Below are 15,794 nucleotides of genomic sequence, written 5' to 3'. Positions count from 1 at the left end.
GCCAGGGCTGGCATTAGGGGGTAGAAAGCAGGGCAATTGTCTGGGGCCCCATGCCACAGGGGCCCCCACAAAGCTACATTGCTGAGGCTTCAGCTTTAGCCCCGGGTGGCAGGGCTCAAGGACCTGGGCTTCAGCCCATGTGGTGGGGCTTCAGCTTTCTGCCTTGGACTCCAGTGAGTCCAATGCTGGCCCTGCTTGGAGGCCCCCCTGAAACCTGCTCAAGGCCCCCAGACTCCTGGTTGAGAACTACTGGTGTAAAGAACAATCCCACAGCAGTGTGGGATGAACTAGGTAATTGCCATCTCTAATTTTCATGACCCTCATCCTGCAAACAATTTAGGCACCTGCAGTTGCTTAACTTCATGCATGTGGTAGTCCCAGTGCACACAGATAGTGACGGTCCTTTTAGGTGGTATACTCTCACTGCTGACTTCAATGTGATGCCTTATTTGCATAAAGTTACTCAAGTGTGTATGCAAAGATTCCAGGCCTATGTTATTGTACATGTATTTACTAAAAAGAGCAGTAAAAACTATTGAAATTGGCGATCAAAATAATATCAACCGTAACAAATACTGTGATCATTTGCGATAGCAAGACAATTACCTTGGTAAAAATCAAATAACCGATTTCCAAGGCCATGAGGGAAGGGTCTATTTAGAAGAAACCGGTTACCACTAGGACCTAGAAGAAGCTCAGGGAAACTGCTGTTACTGCTGCGGGAGGGAGAGAGAGAGAGAGAGAGACCTGGAAATGAAAGTAAAGAGACCAGGAGGCACATGGAGGGAGCTGCAGGGGCAGCAGATCCGGAAGCAGAATGCTTCCTTCTGTAATTAAATAGCATTTACTATTATTATTACTAATTGTAATAATACTCTAATAATATCTCTAGTAATATAATACCATTTATCAAGGAAAGTTATACACAGTGTGAGTGGGGGAAAAACCCAAGCAGAGGTGAGTCCTTTATTATATTTTTTGGATTTTCCCCCCCTAACTCTAGACATAAAAGGGACAGGTCCGAGAAACAGAAAGAAAAGATAAATATTGTTTACATTAGCAAAATCCCCCCCCCTTCCTAATAGTAATTAAATAGAGGAAATGTTTTGCAGTAGCAAAAAACAAGTAGAGAAAATGATTTATGTTTGAGGCCACCTCCCACCAAAAAATGTGGGGCTTGCAGGAAATAATTGTCAAAGATTCTAATGCCTCCTTTGGGGGAAAAAAATGCAACTGAAGTTTAAAAGTTACTAGCGAGGTAAAAAAGCCCTTAGGGTTGATGTGAACACTGGATAGTAATTGGTTTTATGTTGGTGTGGTTTTAAGATTTCAAAGCTTTATCCTTCTCTGTGTTTTGCCTGCAGTTTTCCCTCTTGTGGGTATATTAAGCCCCATGAAACAGCAAAGAAATGCTTGTGAAATAGCTTTTCAGATGTACATTTCTCAGGGGTTGGAAGGTTCATCAAATAAGAAAGGTTGTTTTTTATTCTTTGATCCTTCTGGGTGGACGGTGGTGTTAAAAGGGGGGGGGTTAAGTTGTCTCCCCAAACTCTTGGAAATAGGTGATTTTGTTGTTGAAATTTTCTGGGAGTTGGTTTTTAAGTGGGTGGGGGAGCTGGGCGATATTGGCGATGGGAGAAACCTCCCAGCAATAGGGAGAGCTGACTTTGGGGTGATCAACGCCTGGAAGACGAGACGGGAGACGTTTGTAGCCGCCAAAGGAAGGCGGCGCTGCCTTAGCGTATGTCGCCGGCCGAGATGCTCCTGCCGCCCGTTGCTTCTGCCAAGCGAGCCCGGGGATCGGCGGCCTACGGCTGGTGGGGGAGGGGAGAGGCGATGACTTTGTTCCTGGGAGATCGAACCAGGCTATTTTGCTGCTAGGGCCCTCAGTGGGGGCAGGGGAGTGGCACCGCCCCGAGGAGCGGGGAGAGTGGCTGCAGCGCCTGCAATACAAAGAAGTGTCTGGGGGGAAAACTCCCCCTGCCCCTTTGGGTGCCTGTTGCATTGAAATGCCCCCCCACCAGGAGATGCATGGACCCACCGACTGGGGGAAACATCACTCAGTGCAGGTGGGAGCCTGCTATAAAGTGGGGCAAGGCCTGAGCTGAGGGTGGCTTGGTGCACTGGCTGCCTGTCCAGCGGTGTCTATATGGCATTATTGTGTGTGCTTTTAAATATGGGGAGAGGGGGCACTCAGGTGGCAAGGATGATCTCGGTGGCATGCAGCATTTCTAATGGGCATGGCGGGAAGGGGGATGGAGGGGTGGTAGGGTGAGAGAAGGTGGTCAGGCATATGGGATGGGGCATGTTAGAGGGGATGGGGGTTAGTCAGACATGGAGAGTGGGGTATGGGATAAGGTGGTCAGGTTTACAGAGTGGATGTGGGGAGTTGTCAGGCTTTGGCCAGGGTGGTGAAGGACTGGGGAAGAGTTCAAGCACATGGAGTGGAAGACAATCAAATGTGCAGGATTGGGCAGAGCTCTTTGGTGTACTGGATTATGCAGAATCTTCCACATTTGAGCTGAATTAGGGTATCTGTTTCGTTGCACCAAATCTGGTACAGTTCTGCAGGTTATTGACTCCTTATCTAAATACTCTGTGCCTACTGAAAGCTGGGAGTGAGAAGACCATGAGTTCTGATCTCACCTCTACTGATTGCCATTTCTATTTTAATGCATTTATAGCTCATATTACTGACCAAAGCATTGTAACCAAACCCTGGAAAGCAGTCAAGTATTAGCCTTCTCAATCCCCATTTTTCAAATAAATTCACAGAAACTTTGCACAGACAGAATTGGAAATAAAAACCAGATCTCTAATATGGAAGACTCAAGTCTTTTCCACTGAGTCATACTGTCTTTCAGACTGAATGTGCCAAAACTATGTGCTTGGGTTACCTTGTCTAACCACTAGACCACATTTCCCTCCCAGAGCCAGGGACAGAATTTAGGATGCGTGGTTGCCAGTACTGTATTTTGCTGCTGTCTGTAACTCCTTGGCAAAATGTGTGTAAAGTCCCCCTCTAGTGGTTAATCCACACAGACGGTAACAGTTAACCTCTGTGCCTTAAGTGGTAGAGGTCTATGCAGGGGATGTGAAGGCCCAGGTTGCTGCTGATGCAGTCAGAGGAAGTATTGTGTTGTTGCACGTGGTATAGCATGGTTTTCCATTTTTCTTTAAAAAAAAAAAAGGGGGGGGGGGCAAAAAGCTAACTTATTTAATTAAGATGGTGCAAACACATCCTTTAAAACAGGTTTTATAATTAAAATCAGTTCTCTCTCAGTTATGGTATGACATGCCACAAAATCCAGGTGCTTCACATATCGCTTGTTTGTCACACATTTGGATTGCTGGTGTTCCACATTAGCTAGTTTGAAGTTTGTGAGGCATAGGATGGGATGTGGCAGGGGGGTTGGGGAATAGTCAGGCTCACAGAGTAAGTAATAGCAGCGGGAGATGGGGAAGTGGTCAGATTTGCAGAGTGAAGGGTGGCAGACGGGGTTGGGGGTGTAGTCAAATGTGGGAATAGGGGAGTGGTCAGGCAGGTGACAGCCGTTATGGAGGGAGACTAGGGGAATGAGTGGTCAGCTTCATGGAGTGGAGCACAGCAAAAAATGAGGGTGATCCTTGTTCCATGAAAGATAGTGGAAGGAGATGGCATGTCTGAGATGTGTAACGGAGTGGGTAGTATTGCAGGATGTTGGGACACAGCAAGACTGTTCTTGTATGTGGGGTTATATAAAGCAGGGGTGGAGGCACATGAAAAGGTGTGGGTGGGCTTAACAGCAAAGGAAAGTCATCAGGGTCAGCAGTAGAGGAGATTGGTTAACCATGTGGGATAGGAGGGGCACGATTAGGCATGTAGAGCACAGAAAGGCCAATGAAAGGGCTGGCTATGCCTGCAGTACAGAGAGGTAAGAGCACCTGTCAGGCACAGAGGGTGGGGCAGAGGAGACAGTATGCAGGGTTCAGCAGGGTTTTATGTGGGGATCAGTGGTCAGGTACGAGGGTTACAGCAGGGTTAGATTAGGCTGGTGCGTTATCAAAGTGGGGAGCTCTGGAGGGGAGGCATGTGGGGTGTGGCAGGTTAGATGAGTGTGGGGGAAGCAGGGGTGGTGAAAGAGGGGAGAAATCAGAAATGAGCTCCAAGGGGAGCTGGGTGAGTCTGGGGGATCAAAGAAGAGTTATGGACCTTTTCCCCCACAAAGTCATTGGCTCCAACCAGGCCTCTGGTCAATAATGACTAGGGGTGCAGATTTGTGTTGGCATTTTTTTTTAATAAAAAATCACAGAGCAGTCATGGTAAATTTACTAAAAATCACAGGTTTAAGGGGAAATGGCGTGTAAAGTCACGGGTAGGAATCATGAGTCATGACAGAGCAACGGCCAGGCCAAGCTTGAGCAGCACTGTGACTCTGTTTCCCAGGTTGCAAAACGCTGGAGCAGGAAGCCAGACCCAGCCCTGTGGGACCGGAGTGCTGCTTCAGAGTGAGCGTGGGGCCAGCTGACTCTGCAGCCCCTGTGCCCGGGACCTGACCAAGATTAGGGTTGCAGTGCCTGGACAGAGGATGCTGCTGTGTGTTGTGAAAGCCCCCTCACTCCAGTCTGAAAAGGCACAGTGTCCGTCACATTGTCATCACCGTAACTATCCTTCAGTCATTCTCAGTTGTCAGCTTTTTCAGTGATGTGTAAAATAGGTCAGGAGTCCTAGTCCAGTTCTTGTTGTAACCCATGTCCATGACCCATTGGCCCACTTTGCGGGGTGTCTAAGCAGGAAGGCTAAGGATGTAATAGAATGGAGGCTGAACTCCTCCCCCCCCCCCCGCCAGCTCCTCCTACTGGTCCCTTGAGAATAGGGTTGATGCAAGTGGCAGAGGTTGGGTTAGGTGATGTGTACAGGAAACTTTCATAGCTGCTGCTCATGCTGTACTGTACTTGGTGTGTGGGTAAACAGGAGTTCAGAGTGCTGCCACAGCATTTCTTTGGCTTGTTGCCACTAGCTTTGCAGTGACCTGCCAATGTTTGATTGCTCTCACCATGGTCCCCAGTGGGCCAAGTCTATGGACAACTGTTTTATTTTCATATCCTTTGTTCTATCTCAGGAGTGGGCAAACTCTTTGGCCCGAGGGCCACATTTGGGTATGGACATTGTATTGCGGGTCATGAATGCTCATGAAATTGGGGGTTGGGGTGCAGGAGGGGGTGAGGGCTCCAGCTAGGGGAGTGGGCTCTGGGGTAGGGCCAGAAATGAGGAGTTCAGGGGCCTCTGGGCTGGGAAGGGGGTTGGGGTGCAGGGAGGGGGGTCTGACTGGGGATGCGGGCTCTGGAGTGGGGTTGGGGATGCTGGAGGGTGCTCTGGGCTGCGACTGAGGGGTTCAGAGGGTGGGAAGGGGATCAGGCCTGGGGCAGAGGGTTGGGGCACAGGAGGGGGTCAGGGGTACAGGCTCCAGGTGGCGCTTCCTTCAGGGAGCTCCCAGAAGCAGCAGCATGTTCCCCTCCAGCTCCTATGCAGAGGGGCAGCCAAGCAGCTCTGCGCGCTGCCCCCTCCGCAGGTGCCACCCCTGCAGCTCCCATTGTCCACGGTTCCAGGCCAGTGGGAGCTGCAGGGGTGGCACTTGGGGCAGGGGCAGCGTGCAGAGCCCCGTGGCTGCCCATACGTGTAAGAGCTCGAGGGGGGACATGCTGCTGCTTCTGGGAGCCGCGTAGTGCTATGGCACATGCAGAGTGGGGCAAGCCCCCAACCCTGCTCCCCAGCTGGAGCGCCAGCGTAGGGCCAGCCCTGGACCCTGCTCCCCGGTGGGAGCTTGAGGGCCGGATTAAAATGTCTGAAGGGCTGCCCCCGGGCTGTAGTTTGCCCACCCCGTTCTATCTGATATAGCCAGTAACTCCCTCTTCCTCTACATTCTCTCCTCTCTGGATTTTTGTGATTCTGTGTTCTCTTGCCTTTCTATCCTTTCTCGTTGCTGCTTCAGTGTCTCTGGTTTAGCTTCTGCACTTCCTCTCCCTCTCTTTGTCATGTCCTCGAAGGTTCTTTGGCTAGGGGTCTTTGTCTCCTTCTTTACTTCCTCCTTGGTGACCTTATTCTTTCTCATCACTGCCATCTCTATGTGGATCATTTCTAAATCTACCTCTTCCTGACATCAAACCAAACTTTGGCCAAAACTCAAGTCCGTATCCTCCCATCTCCAAGCCTTCCCTTCTCTATCACGGTTGATCATCCCAGCCTTACAATTTCATTGTTACATTTATCTCCTCTCTCTCTCTTTCCCTACATCCAGGTTGTTGATAAATACTCCTGGTTCTTCTATTACAACCTCTCTGACATCCGTCCGGTCTCCTCCATCCCTTCTGCTAAAAGCCCTTGTCTGTACATTGATAATCTCTTGTTTATTACAATGCCTTCCTCTCTGGCCTTGTTGGTTCTTTCCTCTAGTCCATCCAAAATGCTGATGCTAAAATAGTCTTTTTCCACCTGTTGCTCGGACTATGCCACTCTTCTCTTTGAACTTGACCTCTGGCTTCCCATCACCTGGGGCAGATACCTGATTCCCAACCTCACCTTCAAGGCCCTGCCCAGCTTGGCACCTGCCTGCATTTCTTCTTACTTTCCCTCTGGCTCCTTTTGTTCTGCCCAAGCCTCCTGTTTCACTGCTCCCCTTGTAGCCATCTCCAGCTCTAGCTTTCATACCTTCTTCCACTTTCCCCTGGAACAGTCCCCTCGTTTGCATCAGGTATATTCTCCCTCCTCATCCAGATCCCTTATAAAGCTGACCTTCTTCCACAGGTCCTAGTAAAGAGAATCCTGAAAGAGATTTAAACTATCTGCCCCACTTTACCCTCTTGTCGCTGTGTGTTACATTTCTGAGCACTAGTGTCTATCCAGTTTTCCATGGAAAGACTCCTTGGAGTAAGGGCCATGACTTTCTCTCTGTTTCTCTATGTACAATTCAGAGCACGGTGAGGGGCTTCAATAAATGATAATGGTTAGATTCTGCTGCCGTTTCTTGCTTAGACATCAAGGGCTTAATTCTCATTTACAGCAAGGCTCCTTCAACCTGTTCTGGTTTTAATATAAAGAATACTTAAAATGGGTGGAAATGGCCTTAATATAAATAAGAAGTAGGCCATATCTCTTGGAAGTTTTGGTGGGGACTTGGAGGGGTGATTGATGCCCCCCCCTCTTTTCAGTGGCAACCCTAGACTGGGAGTATAAATCATGCCTTGAAGAACGTGGTGGCTTGAATTCCACCTCACTTCCCTGTTTCTGCTCTCACTCTGTTTATCTCTCTCTTCCCCTCCCCCCGCGTACCAGGTTGAACACCTTTCATGAACATGGCTTCTCTATGTCAGTGTGGATCTGTGGACTTCAACAGATCTTTCCTGGTACAGAATTCCAGGGTTCCTCCTATCTCTCTCTGCTACTCCTATGCTCTTGCTAAGATAGCAGTGCGGGTGTGGCGAGTGGGCTATTCCTGGTTTTGCACCAAAGCTGCAGCAGGTGGACAATGCAAATGTGACTTTGTTTGAATCTAACCCGTTTCAGTTGAGAACACGGCCTTCTAGGTCTGTCTCTTCACAAATCTAAGGTGGGGGAATATTGGTCCCTTTGTATGGTTAACTTGTTTGCATTCATAGTCATGGAAAATAGGTGAAAGAGAATGGATCTGGTCTTTTTCCATCCTTGACCAATGCAGGATTGTTCTCTACAGTGGCTTCCCCTAGTCTCTGTCCATTCCGTGTTAAATGCTTGGGCTTTCACCACTTTCCTTAGGAGAATATTCCATGGTCTAACAGGTGTCACCATTAGGAAACATTTTCCAAGTCAGCCTGGAATTCTTTGCCCAGTTTCATACTTATACTTTTATTTGTACCACACAAATCAATTCCTCAGCTGCCATGGTGCTTACATCTCTCAAATACTGTAGGCCAGTGGTCCCCAACCTTTTCGTCTGGCGGGCACCAGACGAAGGACCGCGACGGTGGTGGAGCACCTGCCAAAATGCCTCCAAATTTCTGCGGCATTTCGGTTGCGACGCCTGTCGATGACGTCGCTTGTTGGCAGCAAGTGGCGTCATCGAGAGGTGTCGCCGCCGAAATGCTGCAGAAATTCAGCGGCGACGCCTCTTGATGATGCCACTTGCCGCCAACAAGTGACGTCATCGAGAGGCGTCGCCGCTGAATTTCTGCAGCGTTTTGGCGGCGACACCTCTCGATGACGCCACTTGCCGCCGACAAGCGACGTCATCGAGAGGCGTCACCACCGAAATGCCGCAGAAATTTGGCGGCATTTTGGCGGAGGCTTCACCGCCGGCCAGGATGCGGGCGCATTTAGATGCCCCTGCGGGTGCCATGGTGCCCGCGGGCACCCCGTTGGGGACCCCTGCTGTAGGCAGTTTACCTATATCCCTATGGTATCTGATTTCCCTCCCCCCCCCCCCCCCAATCTTACACCAGCTTAAAATCTAACCCAGGTAAGCAGTGATCAAACTTTATCATCTGATGGCTGCTTGGTAGCCTGTATTAAATTAGTTAGTGTGGGGGAAGGTCTCAGTTAATTTTCTAGTGAACCACCGCCATCACAGTTTTCACTAATTGACTTCCTTGCTGGCCAATGGCATACCATGACATTTTTAGTCAGGCATGCATTTCTACACTTGCATGCAAAATTGCATCCTTGATGTGGCATGACCTGGCAAGTATGGTGCATGCAAAGTCATGCTGTGCAGAAGACGCCATTTTGTTCTTCCTCCATGTGTGTTTGGGGGCTGGATGGAATCCTCCTTCAGGCATGGCTGGTCCTGGGGAATGCCATGCATGTATTGTGTACACAGACAACATGCTACTCTTGTTGGCAATCTAAGCAGAGAGCTTGGACTGAGTGGGCCAGTGGGAATGAATTCCTTTTCACCCCATTGGGTGGTCTCCTGCAAATCAACATTGTGGCATATAGGGAGGGGGAGATGCATGGGTGGTGAGTTTGCATTGCTGCTGCCTCCCATGCTGTTGGGTAAATAAAATATTTTGGTGTCTAAGGCAGTCAGTCTGGAACATTTTGCTAGTGATCTAGTCACTTAAATACTGCACTGCTACTTTGACAGTAAGATCTGTAATAACTGGCTTTGTCTTTTTCTCTCTGCAGACACTATAATGGAGAGACAGAAAAGGAAAGAGGAAATAGAGAAGGGACTTCAATTCATTCAGTAAGTCAGCAGGTTCACTGCTATTTTCTTTGGAGATAGTCCTTGCAACATATGGTATAAGGAGAAATAGCATTTTCTTTTCATTCTGTTCACTAGTCCAGGGCTGATGCTTGGAAAGGTCCAAAGAGCATTTGTTCTGATCCTTCCAAGTGTTGCTAGTCCTGCAACCTTAAAATCACGTCATTCCAATTCCCATCTTGGTTTTGCCCACTACTTCCATTCCAATGTGATCTTAATAGCCAGTGTAGCAGTAGTAGTAATAATAATAGTAACACTCCGCACTTCTTCAAAGCCTTCCATCTGAGGATTTCAAAGCATTGGTCAAGCATTGACAATTTAAGCCTTTCACTACCTCAGTGAGGTAGGTAAGTAGTAGTATCTCCATTTGAGATATGAGGAAACCAAGGCACAAGAGGTGCCAAATGTCAGAAAAAGAATCCTGATCCCTTAACTGCCAGTCCTGGGATTTAATTTCCAGACCATCCTTATGTGACTATCTATGGTCTGCTAGAGTTTGAGAGAAATGTTTGTACAGTGTTTGGAAGCTAGGAGTCTAAGTTGCGTTTACATGGAATACAGCTTTGTATTCTTTCTCCAACAGTTGAGTTAGCAAATGCTATAAACTCAGGTCAAAATTCCAGTGTGTGTAAGAGAAGCAAGGTGGTAATGTGAATTGTGTTGGTGTTTTTTTGTTTAAGATCAGGTTTGTAATGGAAAGCTGAGAGGGCTAGTTCTCCAATAGCACGTAATATGTATTTGCACTTCTGATGGATCAATTTGTGAGATATAGGACTTTAAAACTGTCGCTGGTGCCTTGGCCTCACAGTGCTATTTTGGCCTTAGTTCTGCCAGACTCAGTATGTGGGGCTAATGATGCTTACCTGCTTCACAGGGGAAGTTGTGAGGCTTAATTCGTTCATATTTCTAAAGTGCCTTGAGAGCCTCATCTGGAAAGTGCTGTAGAAGTGTGAAGTAGTATTCCTGTATCGCATGTCCTGAATCTTGGAGAAGTGTAAGTTTCATTTAATGGCTTGGTTCGAGAGGTCACTATGGAGGAGGGGCTTTCAAATTTTAGTGGCCTGATGCCTCCGCCCCCACACACTTTACTTATGAAGTCCGTGAATGTTCTTCTGGCTAATTTTAAGGCACAATAACTGATGAGTTCTAGAAAGGAGTCCGATGTATCTGGCTAATGAGATGATTATGATGTAGTTTTCCAAGGGTGGACAGGGGTTAGAAAGATATGGGGAAATGAAGGGCTTTTGGGGGGGCTTGGCATTCTCTTCCCTGAAGAAAAGAAACACTGTAGATCTGGGCTTTGGTGCATTGATCAAGGGGAGGGAACATGGCTTATCTTGTGGTGGTTAAACAAAAGACACTTTATTGAAGGTGACTGGATGATCTAAGGATTGGGTTTGGGATATGGAGTCTTTCACCTCTGGGTCACTTGTTCTAGTCTGGTCCCATCTTGAGAGTGACCAAAAGTCCTTACTGTCAGACTGCTGTTTGGTGATCTATATGAAACGGCGTGGTCTCAGTCCTGTTGTGGTCAGAACCCATGTCCCACATTAACCACCCAGCACTACTGGCCCCCTGGCTGGTGGTCTCTGCAGAAAAGGCAAGGATTGATGGCCTATGGAGCCAGAACTCCTTTGAGGTGCTTCCTCCAGGGGAGGGTTTAGACCAGCGTTTCTCAAATGCGGCCACCAGGATCTTTTCTTGCGGCCACAGCCTCCTGGGCTTGGGGGTGTGTGTGAGAGGGCAAAGTAGCAGCCACTCCCCCACCCTGTTGCTCCCGGATGCCCTGCCTTGGTGTTGGTTGCTGGGGCCGCCAGCAGGGGTTGGGCCCTGCGCCCTTCTGGAGATACCTGGGGCACAATGCTGGAGGAGCAGTTCTCCCCCTTCCCAGGGGTGGTGGAGCTCAGGCTTTAGGGTTCAGCCCTGGGGCAGTGGGGTGAGTGAGGGGCTTCAGGTTCCAGTTCTGGACTCCGGCTGTGCAGTAGCAGGGCCCAGACTCCGACGGCCGGGCTTCAGGCTCTAGCCCTCCGCTGTCTCCCTTGGGCCCACGCGCCCCCCCCCCCCCCCCCGGGATTAATCTGTCTCTGGCTTGCCAGGGATGAATAAGTCTGCTGTGAAAAATGATACTTGTATGTGTGTGTTTATCACTTTTCACAACAGACTTACTAGCTAGCAATAAATAAATTACAATGATTTGGGTGTATATGTGCATATTTTATTAGCTTTTCCTAAAGCTAATTAAGTATTTTAGGAAAAAGTGTGAGAGCGGCTACCTCCAAGAGTTGGTGGCCGCACTCCGAGGCCACCAGATATTTTGTCCTGAGAACCTCTGGTTTAGACCCTTTGTCGGGGGAAGAGTGAAAGATGCTTGCTGCGCTCTGGGCCTTACTTGTTCTGTGGGTAAACAGAGGAATTCAGCGTTCTGAGGCTACCAATCCAACATCTTGCACTGGTGCCAAATTCTCTTAAAAATTGATGTTTTATAAAAACATTTTATCATGACAATATCTGTTCTGATCACAGATTGAAACCTGGCTGCCTGAATGCAGCCCCCAGAGCAGCTGGTTTGCATAGGGCAAAGCCATGAAAATACAGTCTCCTAAATTAGTCAAATTGTGAACTCTTTGGGGCAGTGACCATCTCTTGGGGGGGTGGGAAAGGGGGGGGTGCGCGTGCGCGGAGCCTGGCTCGGTAGTGTACTCATGTCTAACTGGCCTTCTTGGCATAACAGGATTACAAGTAATCAATAGTAAATGTGGAGTAAAATGCGTAATGAGATCCATAACGCAGAGCCAGAAAGACTGCCTCTTTAGCCGAGAGAGATGCATGTGCTTGCACAGATCCGTGTTTCATGAAACCTTCCTCTTCTTTCCTCAGGTCTACATTACCCCTGAGCCAAGAAGATTATGAGGTAATTTAAGATTTGTTTTTCTGAATGTGTTTGAAACCACATAATGGTTGCTTTCAGTCAATACATGTTGTCCTCTTGCACAGATGTTATAAATTAGTGTCCTTGCTTTTGAGAGCCAAGAGGGGCTAGTTATGTGTGGGAGTGGTCTAGTGCCATTTGTCTATAGTGGAAGATTTTAAGGGGAAGACTACTGGGAGGAGTTACTCTCAAAGAGAGGGGGAATTTGAGTGACGGCACTTAGCCTTAGGAGAGAAGGAGATTTGGTTGAATTAAACTCCCCACTAGGTGACAGATGGAATTTGAGGATGGGGAATTTAATTTCTTCACAGGAGGACTTGACTTGAGGGCACATGTGAAGGTGAATGGGGGATTGGGAAACCCCTTTCAGTTTCTGGACATGTTATATAGGAGGTCAGACTAGTTGATCACAATGACTTGTTCTGGCCATGGAATCTCTGAATCTCCACTCCACTGTGTTTATATTCTCTCTCCACCCAGGCCTTTATACAGAAGCTGGTGCGGAACCTTTTTGCAGAGGGGAATGACCTGTTCCGGGAGAAGGACTTCAAGCTGGCACTGGTGCAGTACGTAGAAGGGCTGAACGTGGCGGACTATGCAGCCTCGGACGAGGTGACCATCCCGGTGGAACTACTATGTAAGCTGCACGTCAACCGGGCTGCTTGCTACTTTGCCATGGTGAGCACCTATTGGAACCATTCCCAAGAGCTGGACAAAAAACATCAGGAAGTGGGGAGACCCAACAGATGGCCATGCATAGGATGGGGGTTTGGACTGATCTTGTCCACTCTTCTTGCCTCCAGCATGGGAGGAGGAATGCAGAAAACTCTGAACTCTTCTCATTTTGACACTGGTGTCACAAGATAAAGACAGAATACTTGAGGGGGTGCACTAATATAGATCAGAGTGCTGGGGGAGAGGTTGAGGTTCTGTGGAGTTCTGAGCTATAAAGGGACAGTTCCTTCAGGTATTCCATGATGAGGATGCAATCCTTGGGAGAAATTATTCTTTCTCCTGTGCTTGAGGAAAATACATTTAATCTAGATCTGGTATGAACATGGTGGGTGGGGGGTTTCCATAGAAAATTTTGAATTTGAAATATTTCAACCAAAAACTGAAATATGTTGATTCTGAAATGCTGCCGTAGTACCTCATGGGAGCTGTAGTTCAGGGGCCTCATTCTCTATACGCCAGGTTCCCTGGTCAGACTACATCTCCTATGGTACACCTCAGTCTCCCCTCTTGGTAAGTGGAGGTGGTGCATCATGGTAGTGTCATGATCACAATAAGTCATGAAAGGTGAAGTCTGGCTGGGAACTCAACCTATAGAGGAGTATAAGAGCATGTGGTACCCAAACCACAGCTTCCATGAGGCATTTCAGAACTAAAATATTTCATTTTTTGTATGGAAAAACAAATATTTTGGTTTTCAAATGTTCAGTTTTTCAATGGGAAACATTAGAATTTTCTGTGGAAATAGGATATTTTGCAAAAGTTTTGTTTAGTGAAAACCTAATTTTCTGTCAACATCTTCCCCTCCCCCGCACCCTCCCAAATCAGATGAAAAAATTTCTACTAGCCCTAACTTAAGTCTCTCAGCAAAGTATGGCATGAGCCCCCGGTCCCCTCCTAGTTAAATTGTTGGCATCCACTATAACTAGTCCTCCTAAAGACAGATGTAATAAAACATTACATGTCGAGAGGGGTTATTAGCTGCAGTGTCTCTGGAGATAAGATGAAAAATTGAGGCAGTTGTGGGGAAATTTTCTCTTCTTACCCTCTGGCTACAGGACCACTTCCTTCTGAAGTATCAACCATTGGTGGAGGTAAGATCCTGAACTAAATAGATCAGTGGTCAAAGCTGGTATGGTAAGCGAAAGGATGCTGGATTGGGTAGACTATTTGTTTGAACTGGTATGGCAGGATATTGTACTAGATGGACCAGTGCTGTGATCTGGTATGGTAGTATATTCTATATTCCTGTCTAACTGGTTTTAAACGTTACCCTTCCAGGATCCCAATGTGGTCATATGAGATACTCTTGCAGTAGAGGCTTCAGTCAACCAGTAGGATTTCTTCCCTTCAGATGCCCATTTCAAAGTTGTTATAGGTGGGACTGGTAGACACCGTCTATTATTAAGGTTTCTTCCATCCCATTATAAGATCCTGTTTCAAGTTGCTTATAACTTTGCCAGACTAACTGTTCAAGCTGAAATTTTCCACACTGGATGTCTGCCTTTGGCTGAATGTTTTGGGAAAACTTCAGCTCAAACAGTTCAGCTGTTTCTGAGAACAAGGCGAGGGGAAAAATTATGTTTTGCCCATGTTCAAAATTTTGGACAAGCTTTTCTTTAAGATGCTCTTGTGCTTTGGAGCGGGGACTTAAATTTGGCAGTGAGATGGCCTTTGTGACAGGGAGGTGTCTTTTGCCATCCCTAGGAAAATCTAGCCCAGTTTTAAGCCTTTGAAAAATTCTAAGTTTGCACATACCCAACTGAGACATGCTAAAACTTTGTAGCAAAATTCCCCAAGATTCTGCGGGCACTGAGCATGCTCCAGCCTGGGGTTGAGCAGGATTTTACCTCTAGTTACTTCTTCTTGATGCTATGGGCTAGTCTGGAGCCAGGCACTGGAGCGAGGGGCCTGTCTCTCCTGTGCTAACAGTGAACCCCCTTTGCTGGGCCCATGCAGTGAGGAAGAAGAAGCCGACTGATTCAAATACAGAGGGGACAAAAGACAGACCTGGGGTGGGGAAGGGAGAGTAGATTGGGACAAGGAGCCTGATGGGAGGAAGACTGGGACTGCAGGCAGGTGAGGTGGGGTGGGGGAAGGAAACTGGGCCTGGAAAGTAGCTGTGCGGGGCGAGGAGACCGATCTGACAAGGAGCCGAAGTGGAATGGGAGAACGGAGATTGGCTGGGTAAAGAGACTGGAAGGAGAAGCTTGTGGGGATGATGCTGTGATTAGCCTAGGAACTTGGGGTGTGAGACTGGAACATGGGTGGGGATGACTGGAGGCCAGCATGCGGGAGAGACCGGATGAGGAGCTTGAAGGGGGAACTAAGACTCTTTCAGCAAGGAGACTAGGGACAGTGATCTGGAGGGGGGGCTCTGGGATTGGTTGAGCAGGGGTGGGGGGAGATTGGAAGTTGGGGGGACTGAGACAAGGAGTCCGGTGGGAGAGACTAGGACTGGCTGGGCAAGGAGGTTGGGATGAGAAGCATGAGGAGTGGAGACTGGGGACTGGCTAGATGAGCGGAGAATGGGACTAGGATGAGGAACCAGGAGTGAGAGAGACACAGGACTGGGCCAGGTGTGGGCTGGAGGGGCCAGGGGCAGAAGGGGTTAAGCTTGGAGGAAGTGGGTGGAAAAGTCTGTGTTTGCTAGCTCATACTCTGCTCCAGAGCCTGAAATGGAACCCAGGATTCCTGAGTCTCAGCATTCCTCTGTTGTCAGCAAATATCTGTGAAATCCACTGACGGTGTCTCATCTCCCTGTAGTGCTGGTACACAAAGAGGATGACAAACTACTTCTGCTATCAGTTACTCCACTAGCGCAAGTGGCAGAGGTGTGTGTGTGGTAAATCTAAAGATTCCAACTCTGCTGACAACCCTTAGGCCTGGTCTACACTACCGGGGGGGGTCGAACT

At 48.2% G+C, this 15,794-nt stretch overlaps 1 protein-coding gene across 2 annotated transcripts in view; it reads left to right on the top strand.

Moving 5' to 3' along the window:
• Nucleotides 1-754: 754 nt before the first annotated feature.
• Nucleotides 755-15,794, top strand: part of ZC3H7B (zinc finger CCCH-type containing 7B) — a 64,178-nt gene continuing 49,138 nt past the window's right edge. Inside the window, exons 1-4 of one of the 2 annotated variants that reach the window (XM_044984198.1) lie at nt 755-957; nt 9,140-9,200; nt 12,096-12,129; nt 12,628-12,825. In XM_044984198.1, the coding sequence (XP_044840133.1) occupies nt 9,148-9,200; nt 12,096-12,129; nt 12,628-12,825 (285 nt within the window). In that variant the 5' untranslated portion in view covers nt 755-957; nt 9,140-9,147. Of the gene's footprint in view, nt 958-9,139; nt 9,201-12,095; nt 12,130-12,627; nt 12,826-15,794 lie in introns of those variants that run through there. The other variant, XM_044984194.1, reaches the window with a different exon arrangement.

This window comes from Mauremys mutica, chromosome 1, assembly GCF_020497125.1.
Source record: "Mauremys mutica isolate MM-2020 ecotype Southern chromosome 1, ASM2049712v1, whole genome shotgun sequence".
Classification (NCBI taxonomy): Eukaryota; Metazoa; Chordata; order Testudines; family Geoemydidae; genus Mauremys; species Mauremys mutica.
The sequence above is the reverse complement of the archived record's forward strand: the minus strand, read 5'-3'. Positions and strand labels throughout refer to the sequence as shown.